This window comes from Apodemus sylvaticus, chromosome 6 (assembly GCF_947179515.1).
Source record: "Apodemus sylvaticus chromosome 6, mApoSyl1.1, whole genome shotgun sequence".
NCBI classification, from domain to species: Eukaryota; Metazoa; Chordata; class Mammalia; order Rodentia; family Muridae; genus Apodemus; species Apodemus sylvaticus.
In genome coordinates this window covers 46,324,616-46,338,501 of record NC_067477.1, presented here as the reverse complement: position 1 = coordinate 46,338,501, position 13,886 = coordinate 46,324,616, and the positions used below count along the sequence as shown (strand labels likewise).

The 13,886-nt window shown below is 44.1% G+C and overlaps 1 protein-coding gene across 6 annotated transcripts in view; it reads left to right on the top strand.

The window, feature by feature from the left end:
- Positions 1-13,886, top strand: part of Syne2 (spectrin repeat containing nuclear envelope protein 2) — a 297,205-nt gene that overhangs the window by 254,306 nt on the left and 29,013 nt on the right. For all 6 annotated transcript variants that reach the window (XM_052185627.1, XM_052185630.1, XM_052185629.1 and 3 more), the window contains exons 97-99: positions 6,303-6,458; positions 8,582-8,740; positions 9,898-10,064. In XM_052185627.1, the coding sequence (XP_052041587.1) occupies positions 6,303-6,458; positions 8,582-8,740; positions 9,898-10,064 (482 nt within the window). The remainder of the gene's footprint in view (positions 1-6,302; positions 6,459-8,581; positions 8,741-9,897; positions 10,065-13,886) is intronic.

Sequence of the window (13,886 nt, the reverse complement as noted above, 5' to 3'; positions counted from 1 at the left end):
AGCTGTGTCCCTGATGCTGCGATTACTAAAAACCAAAAACAAGCAAAACCTGTTTATTCTCTGACCAAATGACCTTGATTTGAAGTAAGTGTGGTATGACTTAAAATCTCACTTTGGAAACCCATAAGAGTTGAGAGGTTTTTTGATTAAATGTAAGGCTTACAAAAGCCCTCTGAACGCTGTTCTGCCTAATTAGCAGAGGATCTTGACCATCAAAGGTCTTTGCAGAAGGTGGGATTGAGTTGTAGAAAGGAGCTAGAATCACTGAACTCCAGGTCAGGGACCCCTCATGTCGATTTCTTGTTCATCTGTTTAGTGGTTAAAAGACATTTTGAAAATCTTTTGGAATGGTCTTTTAATTTTTTTCTCTTCCTTCAGTGACTAGGGATTGAATTGGGAAAAAAAAGTAGAAAGAAAGAAATGCCTGGAATCTATGTCAGAAAGTAGGATCTTTCTTCCTGTACACATTTTCTCTTTGTCATAAAAATTGCCTAATGTCCATTAAAGGCATAACAAATAGCATAAAGGCTGGGCATTGACCAACATCCCTGTAGTGGACCCTAGTGCTTGGGAGGCAGAGGCAGGACACCCAGAAGGTCCACGTCATCCTTGACTACATAGCAAGTTCTAGGCCAGCCTAGGTTAATTCTCTCAGAATTAACTAGTTAATGAAAATTAATAACATGGCAGAGTGCTAAGGCTAGACCTCAGTGGCAGAGCGCTCACTTGGCCTGGACAAAGAAGTCTCTACTTAGCCTCCTCCCCAGGACCAGCAAGGACACAAAAACAGGATAAATGGTTTTCATAGTTGTCATCCGGGTAAAGAAATGAACATTTCAAATTCCCTGTGTGCTTGCCCTTCCCAGTGTCCTCTGCAGCCCTGACCCTGCTGTTCACCACCTCACACGTTTATTTATCGTTTTGATACATAGTTCTGTTGTTCTCAGTGGAATAATAGAATTTCGGCCTTCTGCTCCTAACCTCCTTAAAGCAGCCCCACGCTGCATCGCATGGGAGACCACATTTGCAGCATGATTCAGCCATGTTGATTCCTCTCACTGCTGCCTTCCCACTGCTGTTAGTATGCACTGTATGAATACAGCCTTACATCCTTCTGTAATGATTGGTGTTATTAGATACTTTTCAACCTTTGTTAGTCTGCAGTGTACAGTAGTATCTCTGTCTGTTGTCCCCTCAAGTCAGCCCTCTTGGGAACGGCCTGTCACTATTTGCCCTGACTCTGTGTTTGGCTTTTGTGGCCTCCATTTGAACAAGTTGCTTATTTATTCTTAATATGCTGTCTCTTTTAAGTACATACTCATGAATGTCTTCTATCAGACAGTTTATTCTTTCTTTCTTTCTTTCTTTCTTTTTTTTTAAAGAAAGCAATAGATTTGCAAAACTTTTGTTTTGGGGTTTTAATTTATGGTTTTGTTTTGATTTGTGTGTGTGTGTGTGTGTGTCCCTATATTTGAGACAAGAGTTTTGCTATGTAACCCAGGCTAGTATTATCAAACTCTTGATCTTTTGCTTCTACCTCTAGAGCTGGTATTGAAACTTATTTGCCTTAACGACCCAGTGATTTTGAGTGGCTTTGTTATAGATGAATATGTGAATATTTTTCTATATAACTGTGCCTTCTTTGTCTATAGAAAGTCTCTATCTGTAACTCATAGAATATACTTTTATATCTTCTCCTGGACATTTCCACATCACCTAGATGTTTAGTGTTTAAAAGCACTGCTTTTTAAATCCACACCTTTATTTGTTCTGGAGTTGATGTTTGCATATTCTAAGTGAAACCCCATGTTAAAATGTTGTTTCTGTAGATAGTCATGTAGCTTCTCGGAGTCTGCTTCATAGATGCCAGGTATCAAATTAGCACATAAACAAGCTTTGCTCCTCAGTTATGGTCTCCTCTTCATTGGCTTTAATATCAAACTGCTATTAGCAAGCATCACAGTCTGGAGGTGAGGCACAAAGATCGGGGTTAAAGCCAGTGTCGGCTGCATACAGAGTTCAAGGCAGACTGGACTATAGCAAGTTTAGATCAAGATGCCAGTAACAAAGTGAGAGAGCCCAGTGCTGTTCTCCATTGAAGTGCTGGAGTTTTCTTCCATAAAGTCTAGAAGCCTGTGCTGACCGTGAAATGAAACCTTTAAGGGCCTAGCGTCTCCCTCGACTTCCAGCAGAGCCTGCAGCTTTTAGCAGCTCAGCCCCATTTATCAGTGGAAACAATCATGGCAGAGATCCAGAAATTCATCCAACCACTGACCAGATTCCAAAAGAGATCCCAAGTAACTGGACAACTGGACACCCATCTAGGACAGTGGATGATGTCCCAGAAGAGTTTGCAACCTGTCCAACCAGTCTGAGGCTTTCTTTCCTCATAAAGCGACATTCCATTATAGCCAAGTCCATGTGAGAACAACAGCACAGAGACACATGATAGACGCATGCCACATACACACCATACATATACATACATACATACATACCACACACATACCATATACACATACCACACACAACCACACACACAACACACATACCATACACACACACTCTCACTATAAACAAACAAGTTGAACATTCCTATTTCAAAAATTCCCTCAAAACTCTAAAATATGAGGCATTTCTAGTTTGAATGAGATATGGTTAGCTTGACATGTAATGCCTCTAAATATAAAGCTTTCATAGATTCCTGACTAACATAGACTCTATATCTAAATCTCTGGGTTGTGACCTCTTTGGGGTTGACTGACCCTTTCATAGGCATTGCCTAAAACCATTAAAAAAACCAGAAATTTACATTGCAATTTATAACAGTAGCAAAATTATAGTTATGAAGTAGCAACAATAATAATTTTATGTTGGGGATCACCATAACATGAAGAATTGTATTAAATGGTCACAGCATAGGAAGGTTGAGAACCACTGCTCTATATACTGTTATGAAAATTGCTATAGTGGATATCTGAGACTTGTTGAAAATTTAACTCATTGGAACCATTCTAATTTTCAAATAATTATTTCAAATAATGTAGTCACATGGTTCTAAATTCAGAATGTTCATAAGATGTATATTAAATATTTTCTCCTATTCATTCCTTACCTTCCTTCCTTACGGGAATTGATGTAGCTAATTTGTTGAATATTCTTCCCATGTACAGGCACATGCATATGTGTTCATCTTCTGTTCCCTTTCTGTGCGTGTATGTATATAATTCATGCATGTGTGCATGCCTTGTAGACATGCATGTGCACGTGGAGGCCACTGACATCCACTCCCAGATCTGAGGCGTGGGTTCTACAGTGTTTCCACAGAAGTGATCATTGGCTGTAATTAGCTCACATACTAGATCTCCCTGCATATTATTTGACTTCCTTTTTTTTAATTGAATATTTTCTTTATTTACATTTCAAATGTTACCCCCTCCCAGAAACCCCCTATCCCATCCTCCTCCCCCTGCTTCTATGAGGGAGTTCCTTCATCCACCCACCCACTCCCACCTCCCCACCAATTCCCTACACTGGGGCATCTATCGAGCCTTCATAGGACCAAGGATCTCTCCTGCAATTGGTGCCTGACAGGCCATCCTCTGCTACATATGCAGCTGGAGCCATGTGTACTCCCTGGTTGGTGGCTTTGTCCCTGGGAACTCTGGGGGGTCTGGTTGGTTGATATTGTTGTTTTTCCTATGGGGTTGCAAACCCCTTCAGCTCCTTCAGTCCTTTCTCTAACTCTTCCAGTGGGAACCCGGCGGCTCAGTCCAATGGTTGGCTGTGAGCATTTGCCTCTGTATTTGTAAGGAAGGCTCTGGCAGGGCCTCTCAGGAGACAGCTATATCAGGGGCCTTTCAGCAATTTCTTGGCACCCACAATAGTGTCTAGGTTTGGTGTGTGCATGTGGAATGTATCCCCAGGTGGGACAGTCTCTGGATGGCCTTTCCTTCAGTCTCTGCTGCATACTTTATCTCCATATTTCCTCCCGTGAGTATTTTGTTCCCCTTTCTAAGAAGGACCAAAGCACCCACACTTTGGTCTTCCTTTGTTTGTCTTTCTCTTAACATTTAAGAACATTTTAAAGCTCTTAGTGTTGTGATCATAAAAAGAGAAATGGCATGAGGGAGGTATGAGGGGAAGGGGTGCCTCAACTGGTCCCTGAGGGACCAGACACGCAAGGGTGTTATTTAGGGCATGGGGAAGGGAGTTAAGAGAGTGTAGAGGCTGAGAAAAGCAGAGAGAAGGACAGTAGGAAAGTAGAGGCTGGTCTTGACCACGTGGAGAGAGGAGGGAAGGGAAGGGAAGGAAAGGGGGAAGGGGGAAGGGGGAAGGGAAGAGCCCAAGGGGGAAGGGAAGAGCCCAAGAGAGCAAGAGAGAACCACAGGAGGAGAGGGGGAGGAGGGGCAAGCAGCCCCTTTTATAGTGGGCCTTTTATAGCTGTTGCCAGGTAACTGTGGGGTGGAGCTTAGACCCAATCCTAACAGTTAGCCCTGTGTGGTTGTATAAAACCTCTAATCCCAGTTTAGGAATTGGAACCCAGCCTAAGCAACATAGCAAGTACCAGGCCATTCAGTACTGCATAGTAAGTCCCTGTCATTGCCCAACTTGCATGAAGCCCTAAGTTCAGTCCCCATTACTGCAAAACCAGATAGACAACGACCAAAAAAAAAAAAAGGTTTATTGGTACAAACTAGACAAACCACTTTCCTTTCATTCATTCATACATTTATACATTTTAATATCTAATGATTCAGTAAGCACCAGGTGTGTGGCAGGTGCCATGATAAAACACCATGACACCAAGCGACTTGAGAAGAAAAGGGTGTATTTCAGAAGCAGTGTTGTTCTGGTCCCTGCCATTCTGCCAGTAGAGATACATGCTAACCACATAGCTACATTATATGCGTGTGTGTGTGTGTGTGTGTGTGTGTGTGTGTGTGTGTGTGTGTGTTCGTGCACACATGCACTGTAGGGAGAAAAGAGAGGAACAATGAGGTCCCAGGCTGGGATTAGCTCCGTGGTTGAGTGCTTGGGATTAAAGATGTGTATCACTGTGCCCAACCATTTTTATGCAGACTTTGAAAGTTTCCTCAGGACCATTTTATGAGAAACATAGAGAATTTAGCAAATTAAAAATCACGAGCCACACCCAGGCGGTGGCGGCGCACACCTGTAATCCCAGCACTCTGGGAGGCAGAGGCAGGCAGATTTCTGAGTTCGAGGCCAGCTTGGTCTGCAGAGTGAGTTCCAGGACAGCCGGGGCTACACAGAGAACCCTATCTCGAAAAACAAAAAAAAAAACAAACAAACAAACAAAAAAATCACTCATGCCACTCTAGCTTTTGGAACACTGAAAAAATATCAGTGGGAATTAGTGCCTCTGTGGTTACTGTAGCCGCTCTTCAGACTGATCTGTGGTGTATATGATGCAGGATCTTCTTTCAGATTTCATCTGAGGGGCAGGAACAGAGGCCTGGAAAATGAACCATACATAAGGCACCCTAAACACAACTAAAAACCGAGTAGACTCTGGGGTCTCTGGGCCGCTCCCTTTCACTTCCCTCTGTAGTGAAAAGGATTGTTTTTATTAATGGCTACATGTCATTGGATCTGAAAACTAGTTCATTTTATGAAGCTGTCGGCACATAGCTCGGTGGTGTAGTCTCTGCCTGGCTGTTGTGAGGCCTGTTTTCATCTCCTACACAAGAACAAATGAATGAAGAAAAGAATGAATGAATGAATGAATGATAAATATAGGAAGCTATCTGCTAATTTAATGGCTGTCAGTTAATCCACAAGCATTATATTCATTTATTTAGAAAACCAAAAATAACTCCTTTCAGACAGAAGTTGTCATTTTATGATGGCCAGCCACAGTGTCAGTGGCATACCCAGGCATTTTGAAAGTGAGAGATCACACTTTATGTGGCTTCTTAACACAGTTTCTGGGTCTTCATCCAGAAATGTGTGCAAACTTTGCTTTTCTTATATTATGTACACTGTGCCCACTATGAATGGTAAAGGGCCTGGATGGTTTTCCTACATAATGACCTTATTAAACTCCAGCTACCTGAGGGGGATGAGCTGGAAGGACTGGAAGACTGTCCCCTTGAGAGAAAGGTGACTGGAGGCAGCCAGGCAGGGCTGCAGGAGCGGCTGTTCCTCATTCCGAAGGTCCCTCCCCTTCCCATGCTCCCCTCCCCCAGAGTCTAATCAAAGGATTAGCCTACAGGTTTGGAAACAACAGCAGCTGGAGTTGAAGGCATTTTCCCCTTTCTCCTCGCATTTAAATGCAGGAAGTAGAGAAGTCTCTGGCTAACTGGACCCACGACTTGAAAGAACTTCAAACTATGAAGGCCGACTTGAGCCAGCACATCCTGGCGGAGGACGTGACGGTTCTCAAGGAGCAGATGGAGCTTTTGCACAGACAATGGGAGGACCTCTGCCTGAGAGTGAGTCAGTCAGCTGCCTGCGGGGCTGGGGGTGTGTGTGTGGGGGGGGGGCTTGATTGAACCGTCCCAAGGCCGAAGGAAGGGATCCTCCTGACTTTGCTGAAGCCGGGCCCTTTGCCTCTGGGACTCCTGTGCCCCTGCTGCTTCCTTTAGGGGGCAGCAGCCAGTTTTAACAGATTGACCTCTTTGTTTTAAGAGTTCACTGCAACTTTGCAGACTTCCACTGAGTTTTGTTCGGTTGGTTGTTTTGTTTTGTTTAAGATCACCTTAAGCTGGGATAGAAGCAAGGGTCATGTGAAGATCTACTCCATGGTTGGCTTAGAGAAGTACCAATCTGCATTTTAGGAGAGATCTCTCTGACTCCCCTGGGTATCTCTCCTCTGCCAAATGCCAGAGCTTTGATGCCCACAGCCATGGAAGCAGTTAGCAGATATTTAGATATCAGTTATTCAGATATTTAGTCCTGAGAGCCTTTTACACTCTGAAGTGATTACAGCCTAATGACCTTAGCAGATCACTTGTACTGGATAAGAATGGAATTGTGTTTAGCATATTGCACAGTTCAAGTCTATGACCGGATACCAAAGTGGAATTAAAGGGTTCAGTTAATCTTAAAGAACCTTGTTTAAAGACTGTGTAATTCTGAGGAAAAGTTAATTCCTTAATCTCATTATATTTTTGTATCAATGAATTCTGACGTTTGTAAATACCCGTGTTCTAAAGACACTTTTAATTACATTTTGAAGAAAACAGTATACTTTACAAAACCTTGATTCTTAGTAGTTACAATGTACTCCAAGTGTCTTTTAAATTGTTCTAATTCCTGTTTTCTGTAAATGAAAACACTCAGGATCTGTGAGAAGTCTTGAGAGACTTGGGGAGGCTTAAAGAGCGCACCCAGATGGTCCCGATTGTTAGCACTGCAGACTCGGTCCTGGCACACAATGCCAGGATTCTAAAAGCTAAAATAAACAGATTTCTGGAGGAATGGGAGCAAAATGCTTGTTTTTCTAGGGATAGATTTCGGGCCTTTTAAATGCATTTGGCTGGGCGGGACCCAGCAGCATTTGGTATCTTGACCTCACTCTGGGAAGAGCAGAAGGTCTTTTGTACATGGTGAGGAAAAAAAAAATATCAGAAGAGTGTAGCTATCTCTTCCCCTTTCTGTAAAATGGGGAGCTTTTAACTATCGAAGAACTCTTAACTATCCCATTTTACACAAACCCATTTAAGATTTCAATGATTTTTCAGAAACTGAGAATAGATGTACATTTAGAAAGGTGGTTTGAATTATCTAGGTGTAAGTTTGATTGCTAAATGGTGTAGCCCTCTAAAGAGGAGGGAAGCCCTTGCCTGATGTTAGCATAATAGAACACTGGGCATTTGGGGGTCAGCCTGCTTGCTCCAGACCAATTTTTGGTGACATTTTCATGGTTTCCAGACAAAAACTATAGTGTGTAATAACCAGGTAAATTAAATTAATTGTTTGGAGATTTGGTGTTTTTGTTTGTTTTATTTTGTTTCATTTGAATACTCAAAAAATAAAAAAACCCTTTTCACTACTTTTAAGGTTTCCTGTTCATTTGCATTACAAATGAACGACTGGGTGTATTTTGTTTTTTAATCTTGTGATCTGGATTTTAAATAAGTTAATCTTCAAAATAAGTAAGCAGGACACTGCCTTCTAGATATACAGACTTGTTGAGTTTCCGAAAGGGAAAAGCTTTGGGCCACAAGAGTTAGAAGTTATAGAGGAGGGAACAGTAAATGTAAATATTGAAAGAGCAGGGAAAACAAAGCCCGAAGCAGAGCCACGATCGATCGATTCTGTATTCACCCTGTAACCTCTCTGGCTTAGGCTCGACTGGGTCAACACAGAGCACAAGGCACCGCAGTCATTTTGTCTTTTTTGTTAGTTTTTATGGCAGTCATCACGGGTGGAAAAAACTTTTCTTAACGCTTAAGTCTGAGATTTTTAAGGGAAGGAAACAAGTTTCAGAAACACTGCAAATGTGAATGGCCTTGTGTTCTGAGTGTGAAAGGTGTGTGAGGTGTGGGGGTGGCCAGAGCGGGGGTCCTCACGGGATTTTCCTTCCCGGCTATCCTATGCCTGTCATACCTAGGTGGCTATCCGAAAGCAGGAGATCGAAGACAGACTCAACTCATGGATCGTGTTCAATGAAAAGAATAAAGAACTGTGTGCTTGGCTGGTCCGGATGGAAAACAAAGTTCTACAGACAGCGGATGTCAGCATTGAAGAAATGATTGAAAAGTTACAGAAAGTGAGTGGGGTGGGGTGCCCCCTGGATGCAATGGAGGATGGCTACGGGCTTCCGCAGGGCTCCTACTGTGTCACTGGTGTCTCTAATGGTAGTGCATATTTTTCAAAGAACTACTTTTGATTTTTCCGAAGGAGCAGATGGGAAAGATAGAGAGCATGAGCCTGTCATAGGTGGATACGGTGCTGAGGAGGGCTGCTTCTCCTCAGTCGGGAAGACTAGCCAGTGGTGGGATCTAGTGAGTGTCTACTAGAACCTCAGTCAAAGAGGGTGCCTGCAGCAGTGAGGCTCATAGAAGAGGTCAGTCGAGCATCATTGTACAGTCACCCAAAATACCTCTCCACAAACCCTGGGAAAACTGACCTCAGGCTGACTTCAGTCAAATCTGTCTAGCCTCAGTTCCACATTTGTGACGTGTAACCGAAGGGTTGTTCATTAAAAAATAACCTGAGGGGGGCTGGGATATAGCGCGGGTGGTAGAGTTCTTGCCCTGCATGCATGGAGCCCTGAGTTCAATCCTCTGCACTGCAAGGATAAAGAAAACATATCTACAGCCAGGCATGGGAACACATGTGCACACCAGCACTCAGGAGGCTGAGACAGGAGGATCACAAGCTACAGGCCTGGGCTACACAGTCAGAGACCAACATTACTGCATTAAACACTTTGTAGTCACCCAGCTGGTATAGCCATTCCTTGAAGAACTTGACAAATACAAGGTTTTTGTTTTCCAGTTAAAACTAATGTAGCCAGGGCTGGAAAGATGGCTCAGTGGTCAAACACTGGCTGTTATTCCAGAAGACCCAGGTTCAATTCCCAGCACCCACATGGCAGCTCACAACTGTCTATAACTCCTGTTCTAGGGGATCTGACACCCTTACACAGGCACACATGCAAGAAAAACACCAATGCACATAAAGGTAAATAAATAAATAAACTAATGTAGGCAACCTGGCAGTACACGCTTACAGTCCCATCACCAGGATGCCTGAGGCAGGAGTATTGCCCGGAGTTCAGTATCAACCTAGACTATGGCTTGAGACCCGGTAAAATAAAATAAAGATAAAACAAAAAGGTGTGTTAAGAGAGAACTGTGCCCTGGGCTGCAGAGGGGCCAGCCTGGTGGTGACGGCTCTGCCTTGCGCTTTGGTCCCTGTCAGGACTGTATGGAGGAAATAAGCTTGTTCACGCAGAACAAGCTGCAGCTGAAGCAGATGGGCGACCAGCTGATCAAGGCCAGCAGCCAGGCCAAGGCGGCCGAGATGGAGGAGAGGCTCGGCAAGATCAACGACCGCTGGCAGCATCTTTTTGACGTCATCGGATCAAGGTAAGGACTGGCCTAAGATAACCTGTATTTACTCCTAGAGATTTCCTCACAGAGCTGGTGAACTGAGTCTGGTCTTCCAGTGTGGTAACCTGGCAGGTTATAAGTACACAGGTTTGCAGTTGAGGGGAGATGAGGAGAAATTCAAATTTGAACAATAAATGGAAATGATATTTGAGTAAAATTTGACATGAATTGTGTGTGTGTGTGTGTGTGTGTGTGTTGTTTGTTATGCAAAAGATTTAACTAGGCCTCACATACTAGACAAGTAGTCTACCAAGTAGTTACTGTTTGATTGCTGCTGCTGCTGCTGCTGCTGCTGCTATTGTTGAGTGTGGAGTCTGGCTAAGTTCCCTAGGCTGGTCTTGAACCAATCTTTTTTCCTCTGCCTTCCAAGTAGCCAAAACTACAAGTACTTGCCACTATGCCCAGCTGGATTTGTTTTAACCAAGAGTTGGAAACTTAGTTCAAAAGAGACCCTAAAGGGGATTTCTCCTTCAGAAACTCACCCCATGCTGGAATTAATGTGACCCCATTAAATTATGCCAGCCTGTTCCTGCCTCACTCTGCATAGTAACAGCTGGGAGCCCTTGTCTTCCTCCACAGCAGAGGCCCAGTGCTAAATCAGGGTCCTTTGTAATCAGGTCCTTGATGGGCCCCTGGTCCACTGGAGAATACAGCTTTGAGGACTGGTCAGCATATACTCAGGTGTGACCACAACGCTTTGTTCCCCAGTGCAATTTTGTCCAAAAGAGAGCTAGGAATATTGTTTCCCATCAAACAATGGTAATGCCCAAAGTTTGTATATGGCTTCTGATTTCAAATCTTCTCAAGAAAGGCAGCACCCTCCTCCCTGGACCACATGTTTTCCTATTGCAACCTGGTTTTCAGAGCTGTCTGCTTCGGGACCACTCATGTAGCATTGTCTGCCAGCAGCCCAGCAGATGTCACAGGACAGTGTGCTCAGGTGTGAATGTGAGTATCACCTGGAGTCTAGAGGAGAGACTGTTAAGATCTGGAGATAAGAATAGAATGGTGTTAATGACACAACGTGTCCTTTATCTCACTGACCACTAGAAACCATAAGTGAACCTGATTCAGTCAACAGACAATGGCCAGGTGGTGGGAACACAGCAGGCAGGAAGTCAGAGGGAGCCAGCTCCGTTAATGGGAGTGCATGTCTAGCGAGTCTAGATCCTGTCTTCTGAGGGTGGAGGGTAGAGACAAGGAAAGACCTGCCACCCGGATATTGCTAAGTGAAGGTTTGGAACTCCTGAGGCCGCTGCAGCAGTGAGAGAGACCCTTGGTATGAGAAAACAGGTATGACGTGGACCAGGAGGAAAGAGAAAAGCCACCCAGGAAGCGCGAGAAGCCCCAGTGGCTCAAGGGTAAGAAATGACACTAGGAGGGGTCAGGATCTTGAATGTCGCCCGCAGACTTGGCCTCCTAGGTAAAGCCTGAGTCCGTCATGGTCTCTTAGTGGTGAATGTTTCTGTAGAAAGATCCAGGGCTGGAGGAAGAGCCTGGGCTAAAGGCAGCTTCTCTCAGTGAGTATTTGAAAAAGAAACACACACAAACTTAGGACTTCTAGAAGCAAGGCTCAAGTTTTGAGCCTTTTCCTGGCTTTTCCTTTTATTCATTGTAAAATGTTGAGTATATGAGTTTACTTTTCTAAGCCAGTTTTCAAGTCTTCCAGATGTGTCCAGCAGTGGAAGCTGCCACGTGCCATTCAGATATGTGACAGGTGGTGCTCACTTGACATAGAAAACACGTAGAAGCCTGTTCGTGAACTAGGCTGTGAGCTGGAACGGTTTTCCTTGTGAAGTAGAAGCAGATTCCCCTGGTTATATCAAGGAAAGTGTGGTCCTTCCTCCATGTGGCCAGGGATTTGATTAAATTATTCCTACAGCTGGAGAGGCAGGGTGGCTCACTGCGTAAAGCACGTGTCATGCGAGCCTGGTAAACTGAGCTTGATCCCCAGAAGCCAGTCAGAGGTAGAAGGACAGAATTGACACCACTAATTTGTCCTCTGATCGCCACATCAATGATGTGGTACATGGATACCTGCTCTCTCTCTCTCTCTCTCTCTCTCTCTCATTCTCACTCTCTCATTCTCACTCTCTCTCTCTCACTCTCTCACACTCTCACTCTCTCTCTCATACACACGCACATGCACACGCACGCACACTCTACGTACTAATAATAAATTTAAATAATCATTTCCCAGTTCTGAGAATGCTGTTGCATGTGTTTGTTGAATGAATATGTATTCTGACAGGTGAGAATAAGATCCTTTTCATTGGGTAAACTGTGGCTTCGCTCTCTGTCATCCTCCTTAGGTTCTAAGTCAGGTTCTAGGTCCTTGGCGCTGCTAATCAAGGGCATGACATCACACCCACTCACGGGTCATTCAGGAGTAAGACCTAGCTTATACTTTCTGAAGAGGGGATAGCATGCACTCTTCAGTTAGATCTCTGTGTAGACGGTAGCAGGCTATTGGCTTCTCACTGGCCGCCCATCTCTGGCCAGTGCCTTGGTAGAAAAAGAGATATCTTGGCTGCCAGTTGAGTTCATGCTTTGTATGATGTCACTTTGACTTTGTAGTACAATTACTTATGGGGGAGGGACAGAAATGGCTGCTGTATCACAGGTATGGAGGTATAAGGACAACCTGTGGGAGTCTCCTTCTGTCACGTGGATTGCAGGGATAGAATTTAAGTCATTAGATTTGGCAAGAACCACCTTTACCCGCTGAGCCATCTCTCCAGCCCACACTTAATTTTTAATGTAATTCTGAAAGGTTTATCCCATTTTAAAGATAAAGAAACTGAGGGCTGAAGTTATATAACTTGCCAAAGTAATAGAGACAGTTCAGAATGCAACCAGGTACTCCGCTCAGGCAGCGGTCATCCTCCTGCCACTGTAGACCCTTCTAGTTGGAAACACTGAGTGAATAGAGCCCTGTGAGATCTTCACCGTAAGCCTGAGTTAAAGTGGAAGGCTGGTGTTCAGAACTCTAAAACCCACAAAGCCAGGTCTCATTCACTGGTAGAAAAGAAAAAAAAAAAAAAAGCAAAACTATTACTCTGAGTTTATTCTCAACAAATTTCAAAATAATTACTGCAGCAATACAATGGGCTTCTTTTCTTTTTTTTAAAGATTAATTTATTTATTTTATATATGCAAGGGCATCAGATCCCATTACAGATGGCTATGAGCTACCATGTGGTTGCTTGGTATTGAACTCGGGACCTTTGGAAGAACAGTCAGTGCTCTTAACCACAGAGCCACCTCTCCTGCCCCCACAACAGGTTTCTTAAAGCTACATTTCATCTTACTATTTCAGACAGCAAGGCTCCTGGCAGGGAGGTAGGGAATGTGGGGGAGCAGAGCCAGGCTCTCCACATTAGCTGTTTTGGCTCTGGGAAACAATACCACATGGTCAGTCCAAGCCTTCATTTTCAGAGAGGGAAACTGAACCTCAGAGAAGAGGAAGGAGGTCTCTCTGGAACTTTGCTCAGGGCTGCAATAGGAGCTAAAGTCTGTCTGTCTGTCGTCTGTCTCACTGCACAGAGCATCTTAAGAACACATCCAGCTCCTGTGAGACGCTGACTTTCCAAGGTACTATAGTTTATTGTATGAAACCTAGGACTCGATGATGTCAGGTGCTGTGTACTGGAAGACAGTGCAGTTAATAATCTTTAGCAAGCATTATTACCCTTCCCCGGTGTCCCACGTCTGGAGCTGCTCCAGCCACAAGTCTGGGTAGAGCTAAGACTTTCATTTCTGACACGTGCCCAGGCGTGGTACTCCTGATAGGAAGAC